Genomic DNA, 22,795 nt, shown 5'->3' with positions numbered 1-22,795 from the left:
TTGGCTCCGGAAGTACAGCACTTTTTTGGTTCACAGGGAAAGGAAAAAAAAACTGCTGTTGAAAAACAAAACAGCAAAGTGAGTTTTAGTGACGAATGTGATTATTTAATAGTTTTACTATAGTAATAAGTATCATAACAAATGACGAGATGTGATTTAGTTGGGCATCTTAGTTTGCTCTTGCGCATTTGTAGCTAGCTAAAATTATCTATCTAACTCGCTACGACGCTATGCTGTAACGTTAACGGTAATTCCCAAGTGTCTATCGTCTGCAAGCAAAGTGGTTTTCTTGCAATCGATTCAACAACAACTAGCGTGCTAATGTTAGCCTGCATCGTGAATGGATGGGAGTTTGATTATTGGAGTAACTAGCTAGGTAGCTCAATAGCTAGCTAGCTTTCTTGTTATATAGTTGCAGCTAGCTAACAACATAGCTAACTGTCTAGCCAGCCAGTATTAAGCTGTTGCGCTCATTACAGCAGGCTAACTAGCTAGTTAGTTTTCGTGCTGTTACTTAGCTAACTAGCAAATTCCAATTACTAGCTATTAGGCTACAGTAAAAGAGTTGATCAGTAACCATATATATCCCATGGTTCGAGTAAGTATTTAACGTTCATCTCTGTCATTGGCTGGCTTACTCTGATAGGTAGCAATGACTTAACATTGACAGAAGCACATACAGCTTACTTACCCCATGTAGAGTGGTTAGTGTAGCCTCAATGGGATTGACTGGGTATACATGTTCCATAATTACTATGACAACAAACACATGTGCCTATTGCCATTCATATGTTGCGTTCCTTTTTCTCTATAGAATGCCTGCCCCTAAAAGACAAGAGTCTTTTCAGGATCCTCAAGCTAAGAGAAGAAAGGTGGATCAGAATGAAGTCGCCATGCCATCCAACAAAACGACACCAGCCTCTGCAACGTCAAGCAACCCCCATAGAGCAGCACCTTTGCAGAGAAGGAATAAGAAAAAGTCCCCAGCAAAACTAAAAGAGGGAAATAAACCCGCAGGGTCCAGCCGCAATTCCTCCAAGACAAAATCAACCCAAAGGGCCACCACCAGGACCAAGTCCAATCCACCTGTAAAGAACGCCAAGCTGCTGAAAGCCACAAGTGCCTCCTCAAAGAATCCCAACTCTAAAGGAAACCTAAAAAGACCAGCCAAGACCACAGAGTCCGATGAGGAGCTTATCAGAACTCGTAAACCCCATTGCATCAGAAAATACTCTAATGGGGATAGAGGTAAGCGTAAAGGGTCACAGTCTAATCTGAATGAAGAAGTATTGCTCTCGGACCCTGTGCAGAGGGATCACAATTATGGTATACCCTATGTGTCTCGTGGTAGTCATTCTGGAAGTGAGGAAAATAAAAGGAAGGGAGTCAGAGAGTTCACCATAGGCCCAGAGACCCAAAGAGATGTGAAGATGGAAACTCAAATATCTTTAGAGCCCTTACCTGAACAATCTGGACAGATGAAGCGGAGCAGTGAGACACATGAGGTGCAGGATAATTCCATGACCACCCCAACAGATGAAGTTAGTGAGAGTGTCGAGACCAAGCCTGATACAAAAACAATGTCTCCTCCAGCATTCCCTGAGAAAGCTTCAGATCCCATCCATAAGCAGGTGAACCAGAATAATTCCATGACCACCCCAACAGATGAAGTTAGTGAGAGTGTCGAGACCAAGCCTGATACAAAAACAATGTCTCCTCCAGCATTCCCTGAGAAAGCTTCAGATCCCATCCATAAGCAGGTGAACCAGAATAATTCCATGACCACCCCAACAGATGAAGTTAGTGAGAGTGTCGAGACCAAGCCTGATACAAAAACAATGTCTCCTCCAGCATTCCCTGAGAAAGCTTCAGATCCCATCCATAAGCAGGTGAACCAGAATAATTCCATGACCACCCCAACAGATGAAGTTAGTGAGAGTGTCGAGACCAAGCCTGATCCAAAAACAATGCCTCCTCCAGCATTCCCTGAGAAAGCTTCAGACCCCGTCCATAAGCAGGTGAACCAGAGTAGTGAGACACATGAGGAGCAGAACGATTCAGTGACCATCCCTACAGATCAAGTTAGTGAGAGTGTAGAGAGCAAGTATGATGCATATAAAAAGTCTGCAGACCCCGTACCTGAACTGCTAAAACAGAGCACTGAGACACAGGATATGCAGGGAAATTCCATGACCACCCATACAGATAAAGTTAATAAACATTTAGAGACTAAGGTCGATGTAAAAATATTGTCTCCTCCAGCCATAGGCTTAGTAGCATATAGTAGCAGTAGTGATTCTGAATGTGAAAGTGAGGAAAATGACAGGAAGGGAGTCACAGAGTCAATAGATGTGAAGATGAAAACGCAAGCATCTTCAGAGAAGGCTTCAGACCCTGTCCCTGAACAGGTGAAGCAGAGCAGTGAGACGATGCAGGAGGATTCCATGACCACCCCTACATATGAAGTTACTGAGGATTCCATGACCACCCCTACATATGAAGTTACTGAGGATTCCATGACCACCCCTACATATAAACTTACTGAGGATTCCATGACCACCCCTACATATGAAGTTACTGAGGATTCCATGACCACCCCTACATATGAAGTTACTGAGGATTCCATGACCACCCCTAGTGAGAGTGTAGACACCAAGCTTGATGCAAATATAAAGCCTCCATCTATAGAAGTATATTCAGAGGAGGCTTCAGACCCTGTCCCTGAACAGGTGAATCCTGAACAGGTGAATCAGATATACATCGACATACAGAAGGTGCAGGAAGATTCCTTGACCACCCCAACAGATGAAGTAAGTGAACGTTTAGATGGCACGCTTGATGCAGAAATAATGTCCCTTCCACCTTTAGAAGCATCCTCTGAGGAGACCCATGAAGTTGAAGTTAGTGAGAGTGTAGAGACCAAGTGTCCAGAACTTGCACCTGAACAAGTGATGCAGAGCACTCTCACACAGGAGATGCAGGGAGATTCCGCGCCAACCCCTGCAGATCAAGTAAGTGAGAGTGTAGACACCAAGCTTGATATCGAAGTAAAGTCTCCACCTGTAGAACTATCCTCTGAGGAGACTTCAGACAATGTCTCTGTCTCAGAACAGGTGATGCAGAGCAGTGAGACAAAGGAGGTCCAGGAAGATTCCACGACCACCCCTACAGATGAACTTAGGGAAAGTGTAGAAACAAAGTCGGTTGCTAAAATAAAGTCTCCATCCCTAGAGGTGCTTTTCAGTGCTCTAAAGGACTCCAGTCTTTGCAAACATCCCCTATCTCATACAATGCGCTCAAATGTCAAAGAGTTTCTGGAAGTAGAAGATTCTTTAGAAATCATGAAAAAAGACTGTGACTTTGGTGTAACCGAGAGCATTGAGTGTACTTTAGACCTCGAGACCCCGATTATTGTCGAGGATATGGAGATCGGCCACTGTGTTGTGGAGGTGGTGGGAGAGAATGGAGATGAGGTGGATAGTGATCTGGAAATCATAGACAACTCTGAGAGGCCAGAGAAGACACTCCAGCAAACCAAAGGGTCTGAAGAAGAGTGCAGTGTGGACAAAAGTGAAGATGGTACTGAAAAGAAATGTACAAGTTCCTCTAACCAAGACAGCACAAATAGTGGGAAGAAAGAAGCTGCTAAAAAGACACAGGATAGCCTGGAAAAACCCAAGAAACAGCAGATGAACCCTCAGGCCAGGACCAAAGCCCGACTAGCAGCGCTAGCTGAGCAAAAGGCAGCCGCCTCCAAAAAAGAGAGCAGGCAGCTCAACCTCCTGGCCCTATGTGAAGAAATAGCAGACGATATCGCCACTGACACCATGTTAATAAAGACGAAGGAGGAGGAGGAGGAGCAGGTTGTAACAGTTGAGGCTGAACCCAGCAAGGAGCCAGAATGCCCACCGCCTGTCACACAGGCTGAGACTGTTCCTATACCTCCAGCTCCTGCCGGACCCAAGGAACCCTCTCCACCCTCCGCTGAGGAGCCTGCTCCAGCCAAGCCCCCAGCTCCAGAGGTACCTCAGAGGCGTTTCTTCATCAGCCAAGTGACGATACCCCTCAAAATCCACGAGAAGAAGAAGCTTACCAGGTTCCAAAGGCTGCGGCAGGTGGAGCTGCAGCGGGAGAAGAATATGTCCTGGACCATGGTGAAGAAGCTCAAGTCCGATCAGAAGATGATTCCAGAGACTGAGACTAAACCTTCCTCCCCATCACTGTCCACTCCAGAAGCAGCACCTGTCCCAGTGACCACACCCCCACCCCCCTCAGCCAGTCCAGCAGCACCCACAGTAGCTGCACTCTCTTCTGCCCCAGCCCCAACCAGCCCAGCAGTAACCCCTAAGGTTGAGCCCCTCAAAGTTGAGCCCCCCAAAGTGACCCCCAGTAAGGGACCCACCCTAAGAAAGAGGACGCTTCCAGCAGTACCCCCGCCGATGCCCAACGGGCTGAAAGCTCAGAAGGCCAAGCCTGTGGTGGAGTATAAGCCTTACAAAGCAAGGCCCAAGTACTCTTTTGATGACTTTGAACTGGATGATGAGCCGAAACCCACAGTACAGAAGGCAGTACTACCCACAGCCCAGAGGGCAGCAGTGAGACCTACACCTACCAGCATTCAGAGGGCAGCAGTTAGATCTACACCTACCAGCACTCAGAGGGCAGCAGTGACATCTACCCTTACCACCATTCAGAGGGTAGCAGTGACACCTACACTTACCACCATTCAGAGGGCAGCAGTGAGACCTACACCAGCGGCAGAAAATGGCAAACATGAAGTAACTTTCTTGAACATTGATCTAAAATTATAAAATGCAAGGATGAGTTTTTATGTCAAAAATGGTATTGAAATTAATTATAGAAAATGAATTCTAACCCTCTTTATTTCTCCTTCCACAGGACTCTAAACCTACCGTGCAGAAGCCAGGAGTACCTACGGGTCAAAAAACAGTAAGACCTACCGCGCAGAAAACAGTAGGACCTACCGTGCAGAAAACAGTAGGACCTACCACGCAGAAAACAGTAGGACCTACCACGCAGAAAACAGTAGGACCTACCGCGCAGAAAACAGTAGGACCTACCACGCAGAAAACAGTAGGACCTACCACGCAGAAAACAGTAGGATCTACCGCGCAGAAAACAGTAGGACCTACCGTGCAGAAAACAGTAGGACCTACCTCGCAGAAGACAGTACCAACTGTACTGAAGGCTGTAGAGACACCAACCCCTATGTCCAAAAATGGCAAACATGAGGTAAGTTTCTTAGTTGTAATAATAATAATAAGTTATTACGTTTCTATAGCGCTTTTCATAGAATCTCAAAGCTCTTCAAGAGCAAAAAACAAACAAGCAATTTATCAGGACAGGTCAATATACTGTATCAGGACAGGTCAATATACTGTATCAGGACAGGTCAATATACTGTATCAGGACAGGTCAACCAATAGAGACCAAGTCTTTGAAAGCTGCATCCTCCGAAGATTGAGAGGAGGGACACTTTAATGGCTTGAGCGGAGAGAGCTGTTCAGAGGATGGTAGATGATGGTGATGGAGTCTGCTGATGATCTTGTATAGGGCAAGTCTGGGAACCAGCCTGACCCTTATAGCCACTGGACTTCTCCGCTTCCACTCTGTGGAGCACCCACTTGGGTGTTGCCTCAGCAGCTCTGGGCGCCAGAAAGCTCACCACACAAATTTCCGAACAGTAGCCAGTCGTCCTCACTACGAGCCCTCTGCCTCAGCACTGCAGTATTACTCGATCTCCCATTCCTCTCACACTTCAGGCGACACCTCAAATTATGTTCTAAGAAGATCAGTAATTGGCAGCCACTCACTCTCTCTCACTCAACCCCGTTGGTCTTTATTCTGGAAGTCAATAAAGTTGATGTAGAGTTTACGTTGCCACGCACTACATTGCTCAATGATGTTTCTGAGGGCAAAGCTCTCTTACCCTTCATCCAGATGTCAGTGACATTTTTTTGCAGCCAATACTGGATTGATTTTGAACAGCTCGGCATTGAGGTTGTAAGGACCTGGAGCTGTCCCATTCTTTAGTGACTTGATAATAGGGATTATTTCTTCTTTGGTTGGTGTGTTAATTGTATCCATGGGGTTCTCTGTTGAGATCTTCTCTGAAATGTTCTGTCCATCTTGCTTCCTGTTCATTTTCTGTATTCAGGAGATTGCCTTGCTTGTATTTGACTTACATTTTCTGCCACAGATTAGGTTAGTGATTTTGTATACTGTTCCTTGCTGTTTGCTTTCTGCTGCTTTTTCAGCTGAGCTTGCCAGCTCCTCCAGGTAGGCCCTTTTGTCTCACTAGCCTTTTGACTTGTGTGTAGAGTTTACTGTACTACTCCTCCAATTTCTGTTTTAGTCTTAAGAATAGAATACCATGTCAGCTTGTGGATATTCTTGTGGGGAAACAGGCTGCCACCAATCACCAGGTTATTTGTGACGCAGAATGTCGCCAGTCTCCCACCGTTGTCATTCATCTCTCCACAGCCGTGCTTCCCCATTGTTCTCTCGTAGTTGGTGTTGTCGGTGCCAACCTTTGCGTTCAGGTCTCCGATGATGAGGAGCAGGTCTTGAGCAGGTGTCTTCGCTAGGTGTTCTAGAACAGGCCTTTTTTTTCATCTTAGGCGTAACATTGGATTATTGTTAGTTTGGTATGTTGTCCATTAAGTCTGGCTGTTATCATTCTGCTACTGATTGGTTCCCATTCCATCAGAGTTTTCTCTACCCCTTTCTGTAGGATGATGGCAACACCTTCACGGTGTTGTCCGCCCTCCCATCCAGAGTGTAGTACTGTTTCTCCAGTGCTGGTTCTCGTGGAACCAGAGCTAGTCCACCTGGCTTCACTCACTCCCAGGATCTGTAGCTTGTATCTCCTCACTTCATTGGTAACCTGTGCCAGCTTTCCGGACTCAAACATTGTTTGAACATTCCATAAGCCAACGTGCAGTTTGTTTTTTGGTGTTCAGTGCTCCCATCTTCACATCACCAGTTTCCCGTAGGCTTTCACTGATGGCGGTCATACAAGTCTGGGACTCTGGGAGATCTTCGCATCCAGTTGTAGGATTGTCATTTGTTGCTGTTTCTGTAACTCAAAGGTTTTACGGGATGGGTTTGCTAGCCCCATAACCAACCGTCCACCATTTCTGGTTTCGGGAGATTTTGGAATTGGCAGCCAGGTGAAACCAAAAAAGCTGGTACTGTGTCCAGATGCATTTTAGCTAGCTAGCCAAGCCAAGAAGTGTTAATCTGCAAATCAGTGGCTCAAAGACACCAGATATATGCAATAAAAACGAATGTTATCAAAAACAAAAGAGCTGATTTAAAAAATCAACAATTAAAAACGCCTAAGAAATAACTAAATATGTACACATTTACAGGAGCTCTGTGCTTAGGCTGCTATTAGGGCGCCATGGCAAAATTGGCTACAGTGGTAACTAGTAACGCCCAACAGATAGGCCTATGTGCGCAAGATAATTTATCAAGAATATGCGTCATATTCGACCTGCAATTTGTAAACAAAGCTGCTGTACTATTGGTCAAAACGTCATTTTGATCACTTTGAAGTGACACAAATGACAAATTAAGCTTTTATCTATCCATTTCGAGATATATTAAACCAACAAAAAATTGCTTTTTTATTTTGGAATTCGAACTCCCAAATGAGCCCCAATCTGCCCCCGCTTCTTAGAAAAACATGCATGGGCAGCTACAGGGTGTGTGTGTGTGTGCACATGGGTGTGCATGTTTTCAAAGAGTGATTCCTGAATTCTGACGCCTCTAAATGTTTACATTGGTGATATGGAAACCTGACATGGTAATTGCTCTCACCTTCCCTTCTGGCTATGTTACCTCTCCAGTGTGCAGTGATAGCCTTCATGGTGTCGTTTTTACTGTGGTACAACACCGTGGGTTCTCTCACGTCCACACAAACGCACGTGCAGGCAGCGACATACACAGTCAGTACATAATCCTTGGCTGAGTGTTGTTTTTACAATGCTGTTGTGTGGTGGTGAAACATGTACGCACTCACTAACTGTAAGTCGCTCTGGATAAGAGCGTCTGCTAAATGACTAAAATGGCAACTATATAGAACTATTCTACTTGAAATAACTTTCTTGGTTGTTACGCGACTTGTTTTTTATGCTATCAGACATTGAAAGCGACCATGCATTTTTAAACCCACGACCCGCTAGAGTGTAGCACTAGCAACGCCCTTACCCACATCCTTATCATTTATCTAAAATAGTGTGTCTTGTGTGGTACTGTAACTGTCCTCATCTCCCCTCCTTCCCCAGGACTCCAAACTTACCGTACAGAAGGCAGACATGCCTAGACCCAGTGTACAGAAGGCAGCTGTGGTACCTACACCTTGCCCCAAAACAGAAGCACCACCTACGCCCAAAACTGGCAAAGATGAGGTAACATCCTTGGACCTGTTCTTTCTTTATTAGCATGTAAGAATGGTAGGTTTGTTTTAGAAATTATATTAAAAACCCATTCAATAACTGTACAGGGCACTTCAGTGACACGTTAGAAGCAGTGTGGATTATCATACAGCCATTTTCATGGCAAAAGTTATTTTGGCGATGCAATTTATCCCTCTTAACCTCTTGTCTTTCCATAGGATTCCATAGCACCAGTGTCCTCCCCTCCCTCAGAAGAGCCCCCAAGAGATTCTGTTGACAAGGAGCAGTGTGAAGAAAAGCCTGCTGGTACTCTCATGTCTGATAACATCCAACTAACCAACCAAATGACAGTTTGAACAGTGTTATAACACATTGTCATATCCTCATTGTGGAACATGCTTCTTATAGAATCTGTCTCTTACTTATCAGTTACTGCGATTAAACCCACATCCCCAGAGGTCAGGTCAGAGGACAACACAACAACAGAGAAAGCCTCTGACTCGTAAGAATTTACACTGAAATTGCAATGACCAAATCATTTTCTGCACAAAAAACTATTTTCCAGAGCAATTCAAACTATGTCTGTGTTTCCATGGCAGTGGGGTCGTGCAATCAGCAGGTAATAGCAGTCCCCTCTCTGACACACGTCTGCAGAAAGAAATCAAGAAACTAAAGGAGGCCGACCAAGATGGAAATCAAGCCATCATTGTGAGTGTTTCAGTCCTTTGCCGAATACTGCCCACTGTATTACTGTACTTTGAGTTGTTCTCTTTTGTAATAGAGTGGTGTTATTCAAAGACTATGTATGGTCCTAGCCTGGTCCCAGATCTGTTTGTGCTCTTGCCAACTGACTTGCTGTCATTGTCAAGCCAAAGATTTTGCATGACAATGAGTGACGAGTTGGCATGATGGCACAAACTGACTGGCACTTAGGCTAGGATGTTCCTATATTTAGATAGAATCTATTTACCGGTAATATGTCAGAACTGACCCGGAGTCTGTGTGTGTCACCTCCTAGGATGCAGGGCAGAAGCACTTTGGCGCAGTGACCTGCAGTGTGTGTGGGATGCTGTACTCTGCTGCCAACCCGGAGGATGAATCCCAGCATTTGCTCTTCCACAACCAGTTCATCAGTGCTGTCAGATATGTGGTGAGAAGGAGCAGTCACCCACAGCATGAATGCTTCCCATAGGACTCTGGTTAAAAGTCATGCACTTCTGTATATAGGGAATAGGGGGCCATTTGGGACGCAGGCTATGTGTGCCAACTCTACCCAACTCGTCCCCTCTGACTCAAACATCTCTCACACACATACATCTCTCAACCTATAAACCACTGATTTGTCGTGCCGTCCACAGGGGTGGAAGAAGGAGAGGATTTTGGGGGAGTACCCCGATGGCAAGATCATCCTTGTCCTTCCAGATGACCCCAAATATGCACTGAAGAAGGTATGTGGGCTTCAGGTTCCAAATTTACACATTATCACATATGGAAAAACTTTACTGTAATATGATGAAAAACATAAGAGCATTATTTATCTAAAATACTGTATACTTTAAATCCCCTGATACACATCACTACATATCACGAGAGTTTGTGACCCCCTGATATACAGTGGGGTCCATAATTATTGCCAACCTTGATAAAGATAAGCAAAAAAGACTATAAATAAATAATACAAATACTGAGCTGTATTGTATGCTAAAAAGAAATTGGACAATTGATATTATTTTATACTAATACAATTGCACAGAGAAAGAGATTTTGTTTAACAGGTAATAAAAAACCACTTTACAAAATACATTATTCCCATACCATTATTACAGAGAATCAGGCAAATTATGCTACCCTCTGCCTATTGGCTACTTAGCTTATCCAAGCCTTTCTCAAAATACAACACTGCCCCTTTAAAAAAATAAAAATGATTTACCTGACTCGCTTTTCAAAAATGTCTAGAAATGCATATGTTTTGTGCTCTTGTAGGAAGCAATCACTCCCCCATTGATGACTACAAATGATGTCTAACTGGACTAATAACTCAGTAACTAGCAAAGGATATGAACAAATGTTGAAATGTGCACACATCGCAACATGTAGGTCTCGCTTTGATCTCAAAACGAGTGCATCTACTCACGACCGCTCATGCTGTAAAAACAGTCCAGTTCAAAGTGAATGGCACAGATTCATATACACTACCAGTCAAAAGTTTGGACACACCTACTCATTCAAGGGTTTTTCTTTCTTTTTACAAATGTTTTCATTGTAGAATAATAGTGAAGACATCAGAACTATGAAATAACACATTTGGAATCATGTAGTGAACAAAAAAGTGTTAAACAAATCAAAGTATATTTTATATTTGAGAATCTTCAAATAGCCACCCTTTGCTTTGATGACAGCTTTGCACACTCTTGGCATTCTCGCAACCAACTTCATCTGGAATGCTTTTCCAACAGTCTTGAATGAGTTCCCACATATGCTGAGCACTTGTTGGCTGCTTTTCCTTCACTCTGCGGTCCGACTCATCCCAAACCATCTCAATTGGGTTGAGGTCGGGGGATTGTGGAGGCCAGGTCATCTGATGCAGCACTCCATCACTCTCCTTCTTGGTAAAATAGCCCTTACACAGCCTGGAGGTGTGTTGGGTCATTGTCCTGTTGAAAAACAAATGATAGTCTCACTAAGCCCAAACCACATGGGATGGCATATCGCTGTAGAATGCTGTGGTAGCCATGCTGGTTAAGTGTGCCTTGAATTCTAAATAAATCACAGACAGTGTCACCAGCTAAGCACCCCCACACCATAACACCTCCTCCTCCATGCTTTACGGTAGGAAATATACATGCGGAGATCATCAATTCACCCACACCGCGTCTCACAAAAACACAGCGGTTGGAACCAAAAATCTCCAATTTGGACTCCAGACCAAAGGACATATTTCCACCGGTCTAATGTCCATTGCTCGTGTTTCTTGGCCCAAGCAGATCTCTTCTTCTTATTGGTGTCCTTTAGTAGTGGTTTCTTTGTAGCAATTCAACATGAAGGCCTGATTCACACAGTCCCCTCTGAACAGGTGATGTTGAGATGTGTCTGTTACTTGAACTCTGTGAAGCATTTATTTGGGCTGCAATTTCTGAGGCTGTTGACTCTAATGAACTTATTCTCTGCAGCAGAGGTAACTCTGGGTCTTCCATTCCTGTGGTGGTCCTCATGAGAGCCAGTTTCATCATAGCGCTTGATTGTTTTTGCGACTGCACTTTAAGAAACTTTCAACGTTCTTGAAATGTTCCATATTGACTGACCTTCATGTCTTAAAGTAATGATGGACTGTCGTTTCTCTTTGCTTATTTGAGCTGTTCTTGCCATAATATGGACTTGGTATTTTACCAAATAGGGCTATCTTCTTTATACCCCCCCTACCTTGTCACAACACAACTGACTGGCTCAAACGCATTAAGAAGGAAAGGAATTCCACAAATGAACTTTTAAGAAGGCACACCTGTTAATTTTTTTATTTATTTTATTTTGTCATTTAGCAGACGCTCTTATCCAGAGCGACTTAGTTAGTGAGTGCATACATTTTCATACTGCCCCCGCGTGGGAAACGAACCCACAACCCTGGCGTTGCAAGCGCCATGCTCTACCAACTGAGCTACAATTGAAATGCATTCCAGGTGACTACCTCATGAAGCTGGTTGAGAGAATGCCAAGAGTGTGCAAAGCTGTCATCAAGGCAAAGGGTAGCTATTTGAAAAATCTCAAATATAAAATATATTTTGATTAGTTTAACACTTTTTTGGTTACTACATGATTCCATATGTGTTATTTCAGAGTTTTGATGTCTTTACTATTATTCTACAATGTAAAAAATTAAGAAAAACCCTTGAATGAGTAGGTGTGTCCAAACCTTTGACTGGTACTGTATATACAAAAGCTGAAGAACACACGCACATCCAGGTACTTTCCTCAGATAACCAAAACACTGCACACTGCTGCTCAGGTGATATTTATGTATAACGTTTCGACCCTTAGGTCTTCATCAGGCTTATGGTCTATTTGCATATAGGCCTAATGCAGCTGTGATTGGTTATCGTGCACCGGTCTGTGTAGAGTACGGGCATGAATCGTGCCTGTCAATGCAATAGAATCCTACTCCAATGCACTCTGCCTACAAGAAAATCTCTTACGTAGTTGGTTTTGTTTCGGGATGTTGCATTGAAAGTGGCTAATATTGCGTTGATTCGATCACAATTCCCACAGTAAAGGGAAACGTTGATCGTGTTAACTAACAGGGAAAACTCTAGAAAGTTGAGTGAAGTTCAATCTCGTGCTTCTCTGCATGGGCTGATATTTCTTCTGCAAGGCAGTCCAAGGGGAGCTGCACGCAGCTTAGAGGGAACATTGATTGGCACCCCTGTTTTTAATACTCTGTCACCCTCCCCTTGCGAGGATAACGACAAAGCCTTTTTCTAAAAATGTTTTATGAGATTGGGAACAAGTTGTGAGGGATCTTATACCATTCCTCCATACAGAATCTTTCCAGATCTTTGATATCCTTTGTCTGCGCTTATGGACTGCCCTCTTCAATTCAAACCACATGTTTTCAATGGGGTTCAAGTCTGGAGACTGAGATGGCCATTGCAAAATGTTGATTTTGTTTCTTTGTGGATTTTGATCAGTGCTTGGGGTTATTGTCTTACTGGGAGATCCACTTGCGGCCAAGTGTCCGCCTCCTGGCAGAGGCATCGAGGTTTTTGACTAAAATGATGCTGTTGACTATAACAAGGGACCCAGGACCAGTGGTAGCAAAATAACCCCATATTTTACTGTAGATATTAGGAACTTTTCTGCATATGCTTCTGTTTTTCAACGGCAAACCCACCACTGGAGTGCATGGCCAAAGAGCTCTATTTTCATGTCCTCTGACCATAGCACCGGTTCCAATCCAAGTGCCAATGCCGTTTATCAAACTCCAGGCGGTGCTATGGTCTGAATCCCAACATTACACTGTTGATTTTATGTGCATTTTACATTTACTGTACTTTTCACAGCATTTGTCAATAAAGAAATCAGAAAATACTCTTGATGCATTCAGTAACATAATAAGAATATTCATTGAAATGTTGGAGTAGGTGCAAGATAAGAGGAGTATTTTTCTCTGCTAATACAGGAGTAATGAAGGCCTAGTTCACAAATATTTTTATTTGATTTATCAGGGTGTGCTGCAGCACCCTCCGCCCCCCTACTTGCCACGACTATGAACGCATGTCATCCTTGTAACTGTGGATCCAACATGGCGATTATAAACGTTGATACTGTAAATTGAGTTTTCAAATATGGAAATGTGAAGTGCACATTTGAACTCATGGGTGTGTGGTTTGCTTGTATGACATCAAAGCGGTATCTATTATAATCCTCAACGTCTCATCTTTCAGAACAGACTAATCTCGATTTACAGGATTTCCCTCACTTAGACAACAAATATCAAATCAAATTTTATTTGCCACATGCGCCGAATACAACAGGTGTAGATATTACAGTGAAATGGTTACTTACAGCCCTTAACCAACAATGCATTTATTTTTTTTTATAAAAAAGTTAAATAAAACGACAACAAAAAAGTGTTGAGAAAAAAAGAGCAGAAGTAAAATAAAATAACAGTAGGAAGGCTATATACAGGGGGGTACCGGTGCAGAGTCAATGTGTGGGGGCACCGGCTAGTTGAGGTAATATGTACATGTGGGTAGAGTTAAAGTGACTATGCATAAATAATTAACAGAGTAGCAGCAGCGTAAAAAGATGGGGTGGGGGTGGGGGGGCAGTGCAAATAGTCCGGGTAGCCATGATTAGCTGTTCAGGAGTCTTATGGCTTAGGGGTAGAAGCTGTTGAGAAGTATTTTGGACCTAGACTTGGCACTCCGGTACTGCTTGCCGTGCGGTAGCAGAGAGAACAGTCTATGACTAGGGTGGCTGGAGTCTTTGACAATTTTGAGGGCCTTCCTCTGACATCGCCTGGTGTAGAGGTCCTGGATGGCAGGAAGCTTGGCCCCAGTGATGTACTGGGCCGTACGCACTACCCTCTGTAGTGCCTTGCGGTCGGAGGCCGAGCAGTTGCCATACCAGGCGGTGATGCAACCAGTCAGGATGCTCTCGATGGTGTAGCTGTAGACTTTTTTGAGGATCTGAGGATTCCCTTTTTTGAGGATTCCCTCCTGAGGGGGAATAGGTTTAGCGGAAGGAATGGGAGCATCTTCTTGTCACGCACAGTGCTCAAGTTTATAACGGCTGTCAGTCAAAACCCATACAGCGTTATGAAGCGGAAAACCTGAGCTCTGACGGCATGTATAGCCACTGCGTTCCAATTTAGGTGCTTATCAATGACCAAATCTGCAATTTTCAACCCGTATATGCCCGTGAGTATAAAGGGTTAAACAAAATGTATTTCTCTGAGCAATTGTATTAGTATAATATAATTGTCCCAATTTTTTGAGCATACAATATACCTCAGTGTTTGTATTACTTATTTTATACAGTCTTTTTTGCTTATATTTATCAAGGGTGCCAATAACCTCTGTACAGCACTACAGTTTATTTGTCCTGTAGTCCAGGGTCATATTCACTAGGCATCAAACAGAAAGAAAAGTGACCATAACAGGGAGGGATAAGAAACACTGGTTTTCGTTGCAAAACGTTATCTGTTGCAAAAAGTTTTGCTGCGGTGTGCACTAATGAATACGACCCTGCAAAGAAGTCTCACGGAGCCTGTCTCTTGGTGGTTTGTCAGGTTGAGGAGATTAGAGAGATGGTGGACAATGACCTGGGCTTCCAGCAGGTTGAGACCAAGTGTCCCTCCCAGACCAAAACCTTCCTGTTTATCTCCAATGACAAGAAGGTAGCTGGGTGCCTTATCGCTGAGCACATTCAGGAGGTGAGAAAGACATCTGTGGGGGTTGGGGCTGGGAATGTGTGTGTTTGTGTTGGGAGGGGGGTTGAGATGCGAAGTCAAGAGACTTTATTGTAATGAGGTATTCGCTGTTGTTGCATGTATGTGATTGTATTTGCGTGTGCAGGGCTACAGGGTCATCGAGGAGGCGGTGCCCGAGGGCTCGGAGGGAGAGAAGGTGATGTTTGAGCGTCAGAGAGCCTGGTGCTGTTCCACCAACCCAGAGCCAGCCCTCTGTGGCATCAGCCGCATCTGGGTCTTCAGCATGACGAGACGGAGGGGCATCGCTTCGCGCATGATCGAGTGTCTCAGGTCAGTCCGTCAGTCTTACTTGGGCATGAATCAAAGCTGTAACACTTTTATTTGGGGGTGGGGGTGTAGAAAAATCTACATAATTTGCTCCGAGGGGGGGTAAAGGCGTCCTCATGCTTCCCAGCCGAAACAGTTCGGAAGAGTTTGTGCATATATTATGACAACATTTTGTGACGTTTTTGTTTGTACCTCATGAAGCTGGTTGAGAGAATGTCAAGAGTGTGCAAATCTGTCATCAAGGCAAAGGGCAGCTACTTTTTTCGTATTCCATATTTGTATTCTGTACATGCTTCTTTTCACTGTGGCATTTAGGTTAGTATTGTGGAGTAACTACAGCAATGTTGTTGATCTATCCTCAGTTTTTTCCTATCACAGCCATTAAACTCTGTAACTGTTTTAAAGTCACCATTGGCCTCATGGTGAAATCCCTGAGCGGTTTCCTTCCTCTCCGGCAACTGAGTTAGGAAGGAGGCTTGTATCTTTGTAGTGACTGGGTGTATTGATACACTATCCAGTGTAAGTAATAACTTCACCATGCTCAAAGCGATATTAAGTCTGCTTTTATTTTTACCCATCTACCAATAGGTGCCCTTCTTTGCGAGGCATTGGAAAACCTCCCTGGTCTTTGTTAGTTAAATAAATAAATTGGTCATTTAGCAGACGCTCTTATCCAGAGCGACTTACAGGAGCAATTAGGGTTAAGTGCCTTGCTCAAGGGCACATCGACAGATTTTTCACCTAGTCGGCTCGGGGATTAGAACCAGCGACCTTTCTGTTACTGGCACAACGCTCTTAACCATTAAGCTACCTGCCGTTAGTTAGTCTGTGTTTTAAAATTCACTGCTCGACTGAGGGACTTTACAGATAATTGTATGTGTGGGGTACAGAGATGAGGTAGTCATAAAAAAATCATGTTACACAGTATGAAAAAAATACAAAATAAATGTGTGCACTCACTAACTCTCTGGATAAGAGTGTCTGCTAAATGACTAAAATGTAAAAAATGTATTATTGCACACAGAGTGAGTCCATGCAACTTATTATGTGACTTGTTAAGCAAATGTTTTCTCCCAAACTTATTTAGGCTTGCCATAACAAGGGGGTTGAATATTCATTGACTCAAGACATTACAGCTTGACATTTTTTAGTAATTTGTAGAAATGTCTAAAAACATATTTACATTTACATTTTAGTAATTTAGCAGACGCTCTAATTCCACTTTGACATTATGGAGTATTGTGTGTAGGCCAGTGACACAATCTAAAATGAATCAATTTAAAATGTAGGCTGTAACACAACAAAATGGTGAAAAATTCAAGGGGAAAAAACGTTTTTGATCCCCTGCTGATTTTGTACGTTTGCCCACTGACAAAGAAATGATCAGTCTATAATGTTAATGGTAGGTTTATTTGAACAGTGAGAGACAGAATAACAACCAAAAAATCCAGAAAACCGCATGTCAAAAATGTTATAAATTGATTTGCATTTTAATGAGGGAAATAAGTATTTGACCCCCTCTGAATCAGAAAGATTTCTGCCTCCCAGGTGTCTTTTATACAGGTAACGAGCTGAGATTAGGAGCACACTCTTAAAGGGAGTGCTCCTAATCTCAGTTTGATACCTGTATAAAAGACACCTGTCCACAGAAGCAATCAATCAATCAGATTCCAAACTCTCCACCATGGCCAAGACCAAAGAGCTCTCCAAGGATGTCAGGGACAAGATTGTAGACCTACACAAGGCTGGAATGGGCTACAAAACCATCGCCAAGCAGCTTGGTGAGAAGGTGACAATAGTTGGTGCGATTATTCGCAAATGGAAGAAACACAAAATAATTGTTAATCTCCCTAGGCCTGGGGCTCCATGCAAGATCTCACCTTGTGGAGTTGCAATGATCATGAGAACGGTGAGGAATCAGCCCAGAACTACACGGGAGGATCTTGTCAATGATCTCAAGGCAGCTGGGACCATAGTCACCAAGAAAACAATTGGTAACACACTACGCCGTGAAGGACTGAAATCCTGCAGCGCCCGCAAGGTCCCCCTGCTCAAGAAAGCACATATACAGGGCCGTCTGAAGTTTGCCAATGAACATCTGAATGATTCAGAGGAGAACTGGGTGAAAGTGTTGTGGTCAGATGAGACCAAAATCGAGCTTTTTGGCATCAACTCAACTCGCTGTGTTTAGAAGAGGAGGAATGCTGCCTATGACCCCAAGAACACCATCCCCACCATCAAACATGGAGGTGGAAACGTTATGCTTTGGGGATGTTTTTCTGCTAAGGGGACAAGACAACTTCACCGCATCAAAGGGACGATGGACGGGGCAATGTACCATCAAATCTTGGGTGAGAACCTCCTTCCCTCAGCCAGGGCATTGGAAATGGGTCGTGGATGGGTATTCCAGCATGACAATGACCCAAAACACACGGCCAAGGCAACAAAGGAGTGGCTCAAGAAGAAGCACATTAAGGTCCTGGAGTGGCCTAGCCAGTCTCCAGACCTTAATCCCATAGAAAGTCTGTGGAGGGAGCTGAATGTTCGAGTTGCCAAACGTCAGCCTCGAAACCTTAATGACTTGGAGAAGATCTGCAAAGAGGAGTGGAACAAAATCCCTCCTGAGATGTGTGCAAACCTGGTGGCCAACTACAAGAAACGTCTGACCTCTGTGACTGTCAACAAGGGTTTTGCCACCAAGTACTAAGTCATGTTTTGCAGAGGGGTCAAATACTTATTTCCCTCATTAAAATGCAAATCAATTTATAACATTTTTGACATGCGTTTTTCTGGATTTTTTTGTTGTTATTCTGTCTCTCACTGTTCAAATAAACTTACCATTAAAATGATAGACTGATCATGTCTTTGTCAGTGGGCAAACGTACAAAATCAGCAGGGGATCAAATACTTTTTTCCCCTCACTGTATATAATTAAAATATGTAGTGTTGGAACTTCAACATCCACTTCTTCTCGTATTGCCCTCCCACAGGAACAACTTCATCTATGGCTCCTACTTGAGCAAGGAGGAGATCGCTTTCTCCGACCCCACGCCCGACGGGAAGCTCTTTGCTACACACTACTGTGGCACCTCGCAGTTCCTGGTTTATAACTTTGTCAGTGGAACATGTTCAGACCAACCAAGCCCAAATTTGGTGTAACCATTTGCATCAAGGTGGATTTTTGCTGAGGCCCAGTGTGACTCCTCACCAACCAACCAATCTTGTCGTGGACATCCTATCACAAGCACATTGTGGCTCTTTTAGACTCATCAAAAACTACTGTACTGACTCTTCTGAGGGGAAATGTTGGTTTTTAATCTCAGGTTGAAAACAACAAGGTGTTGTTTAAACGAAGATTTAAATTCTCCCTTTTAATCCCTGCATAGTATTTTGAGACAAATAATATTTTTATTTATGTTTTTTAATTAAGGAACACACTTTTATTGGAAGTATTAAAGAGTTTACATGCATTAAGCTTGACAGCAATAGAAAACAAAGAGCATTTCACAATTCATCGTTTTTGAAAAGATGCACTAAGTTTTACTCAAACGGTTCTAAAACAATGTTGTCCTGTTCTAATAATGCATTTCATTCATATAGAGCCTCTTAAGACAGTTAGAAGTTGCTGTATTTAGATGATGATTTTTCATTCATCAAGTGTATACAAGGGGTTGTTCTTACACACATCCTTGTTCATCATCTCTTTACTTTTAATGCAGTGATGCGTTGACCACCTGTGAGGTTCCATTTTGTGATACGGACTACATTACTGTTAGAGGTCACTCTCACAGAATTTCTCAGAATGTGTTTGTTTGATTCTGTTGAGTGAAGTTGTTACTCACCATTTTCTTCACGACATGATCATTCTCAGTCTTGCTGCCATGTGTCTGTCCTAATCATGTCCATTATTAAAATGGAGAGTCCTATTTGGGATAGTTATCCTCCTTAGGCAGTATGTAGCATGGACTAGCAGGAAGAATAACTGAGGTAATAATGTTGGTTGGATTTCTAGATGGGGCATTTTTCTGTAGTGCTTCTATTCAAGGCTCTTTACCCAAGTTGCCGCAGAAATATATCTGACTGTAGAAATGTTAAATGTGAGCTGTGATAAGTGCATTGCAAGGCAGTTAGCATTCGCTTGTTTCTGCCTGTATGTTTGTGCCTACTGTGAATCATGAACCTCAACCTGACTGTTAGATTTCACTGATTGACTGATCATACTGTAGACTCCCTCAAACGTTCTAAACTGCCCTTAACTGAGCATTTCCCCCTTCCCTTGAATTCACCATTTTAATGATTGACAATTTCTTCTATTGGCAGAAAGTTTTATCAATGAGGTCATGAATGGTCCTAAATGTGAATAATACATTAAGAGTTAAAAGTAAGTCCTGTAATATGAATAATATCAATAATGCCATTGAAAGGGTTTAGAACCTCATGGTTATTATATTTTTGAGGGAGTTGAAAACACCATCCACCATGTCAAAGGTGATTATCACAGCAAACCAAGGGACTGTTGCTCAGCCATCAAAGTGTTGTGATTCATACATTTTCTGGTATCAATGTAATTTATTCATTATCACATTGCCCTTCATGTTGAAACATTTTCTTTTAGAAATATTGTGGGTCGTGTAAGAAAACACATTTGATTTATAAAGAGCTGTCATGTAAATAGTTATTTAAAAAATAAAAAAACTATCCTGCCCTGCTATGGTTGAATTTATTTAAGTTGACATGTCTCACAATTCAGTGTTTTGAGCATGAATGTAGCATTCATAATGTTATAACATTCACAAGTTAAGCTTCATGGTTACGTATCACGTCTACTCTGTACCAACTTTGAATAGGTTGGGTGATGAAGGCTTATTCTACCACCTAGTGGACATAGTACATATCAACATATTTTATTTGTACCCGTGGTGTCCAGTACAGACAAAGCCCAATGTTACCATGAAGCTTGATGAGTTGTTTGGGATGTTTCTGTGCATCTCTTATCATTCATGGTGCCTCTTTCTTGACAGACTGTTTTCTATCAGTCTTGCTATTGAATGTTCTAATTAGAGTCACAGTCATTGCCGCCACAGCATGAGTGGGTGGGTGTTGTATTACTGGCAATCCCATGTGTTAGAATAGTCAGTCACATATTTCCCTGTGAGTTTCATATCAGCTCTCTGAGACTGGCTGATGCTAGTACAGAAAATAATCGACGCTATGACACTAGTCATAGCAACTCAATGGATCTGTCCCGGCCCACCGTCTCAACTGAAAGGGATTTTGTCTAACTTCAATCTTTTTGTCTATCTTAAATCTGGCCACCATGCTCTCATTCTGTGTCTTTGTAGATGGATTGACGTAAACACTCTCTCCTGTTAGTGCATTCCTCGGCTCTCCTGTCACAACACCGGGCCTGCTCCATGGTTACTTCAGAGAAACAAAAGAACCTTAGAATAACATGGATACTTCCTCAGACGGAGGGCGTGAGAAAACACCGAGCTACGTTGATACCGATCAGGAAAAATGCTGGAAACGACTGGACATTTATGAAGAAAAAAAAAGAACAGACTCAGTAAATCTGAAAAGATGAAAACCAGGAGGTCAGTCTACATTACAGTGTAATTAATGACCAAACACTATAGAGGAAATGATTTCCTCAAATGCAGGGACTGCTGATGAGCCATTAAACATGAACACCCACAAAATCAGTATATTCACCAAAAACGTGCATATCTAAAGTAGATGAGCCATTAACAGGTGGATCTACTGCACTTGTCAGCCTGTGGCTATAATGAACAAAGAGAGTAGACAAAAACTGTTTTTGTTTTTATTGACAAATCACAAAAATTCAGTAAAGAAACACTCAACAGAACAATAAATCACAGCTGCCAGAAATGTAGAAAGATCAGAACATCTATATACAACTACTGTAATAAAAGTTGATCTTATGCTCATGGTTATTATGTTTGTAAATGTAAATCTGGAGCTTTCTGAGTTCACTCTTATTTAATGATGCAAGAGAGATGCGTTTACACAAATAAATTAACTGTACAGCTAATACACAATTCAACATTAAGTACCAGGGGGTTACATACAGACAATACATTTCTAGAGCCTGTGACCAACTAACAATGTGTGCCATAAGATCAGTCCAGTGGCTCCTTTGAGACGATTGTGTAGATCCGTAGGGAAACAAATCAAATGTAATCCTTTTTTAGATTGAATTTTAAGGCAACAAGATTTGAAAAAAAGTTCAAGGGGTGTAGACTTTCTATAGGCACTGTATATGACATCTCCTGGTACCTTGCATGCCCTCAGTAGGATTTGAAGGTGCCTGTGGAAGTCCATATTTAAGTGTCACAGTCACAGGATGGGGCAATGCTGGCCACAGGAGAAGTAGAGCATCTCTAGTGCATCTGGCTCCTGTGGAATTTTCTTGACATCTGTCTGACTTTTGCCAGGCTGACGTTTGCCAGGCTGGACCACCACAACCTTTCCACCTCCCGGGCCTTCTATCAGAGGGTGCACTTTATTATCTGGCATCTTGAAGTCAGTAGGGGCAAAAGCTGGCAGTGTTCCATTCTTCTCAGCCCACTGTTTGGGTTCCTCTGCCTTGTCTTTACTGTCCTTTGAGACGTCACCCTTAGCAATGACAGGGCTTAGGTCATCCTGGTGCGGGTCTGAGTCACATCCGTGAGGCAGGTTGAAATAGGTGCACTTTGGCACCAAAGGCTTCACAGATTTCACTATGTCCTCCAAATCAGTGTGGCCGAAAAGGGAGTAAGGGTCTTCTTTTGTATCTTTGCACACATCTTCAGTTGATGCAGATGTGTTCTTGTTTATGTCAATAGGCTCTGAGACAGACTTTCTGATCACGCTCTCTCTGAGGAGCCACCTGTCTTTGTCTATCAGGAAAAAGTCTCCAGGCCCGACCTGTGCATTGAAGGCGATACACCGCGTTGGATCACTGTATGTGCCAAAAGAGCTTGTGGCATTGAAGTATGATAAGTCAGATATCACTTTGTTCTGTGCATTATGGAATGGGGAAAGGCTGATCTTACTAGGTAATTCTCTGGACTGTGGTTTCAGGAGAGATGGGTGCTGACTTTTACTGGCAGGGTCTTTG

The 22,795-nt window shown here is 43.0% G+C and overlaps 1 protein-coding gene across 1 annotated transcript; it reads left to right on the top strand.

Moving 5' to 3' along the window:
- The first annotated feature begins 14 nt into the window (after positions 1 to 14).
- Positions 15 to 20,384, top strand: LOC311109112 (uncharacterized protein). The gene is made up of 12 exons (XM_084151922.1): positions 15 to 78; positions 815 to 4,778; positions 4,900 to 5,253; positions 8,313 to 8,435; positions 8,642 to 8,729; positions 8,853 to 8,925; positions 9,023 to 9,131; positions 9,442 to 9,573; positions 9,782 to 9,871; positions 15,208 to 15,351; positions 15,494 to 15,678; positions 18,666 to 20,384. Exons 2-12 carry the CDS (start codon positions 816 to 818, stop codon positions 18,832 to 18,834), a joined length of 5,430 nt encoding a protein of 1,809 aa, XP_084008048.1. The 5' UTR covers positions 15 to 78; position 815; the 3' UTR covers positions 18,835 to 20,384.
- Positions 20,385 to 22,795: the final 2,411 nt, after the last annotated feature.

Source organism: Coregonus lavaretus (genome assembly GCF_964263955.1).
Source record: "Coregonus lavaretus genome assembly, chromosome: 34".
NCBI classification, from domain to species: Eukaryota; Metazoa; Chordata; class Actinopteri; order Salmoniformes; family Salmonidae; genus Coregonus; species Coregonus lavaretus.
Note: the sequence above shows the minus strand (reverse complement) of the source record. Positions and strands in the feature narration are given on the sequence as shown.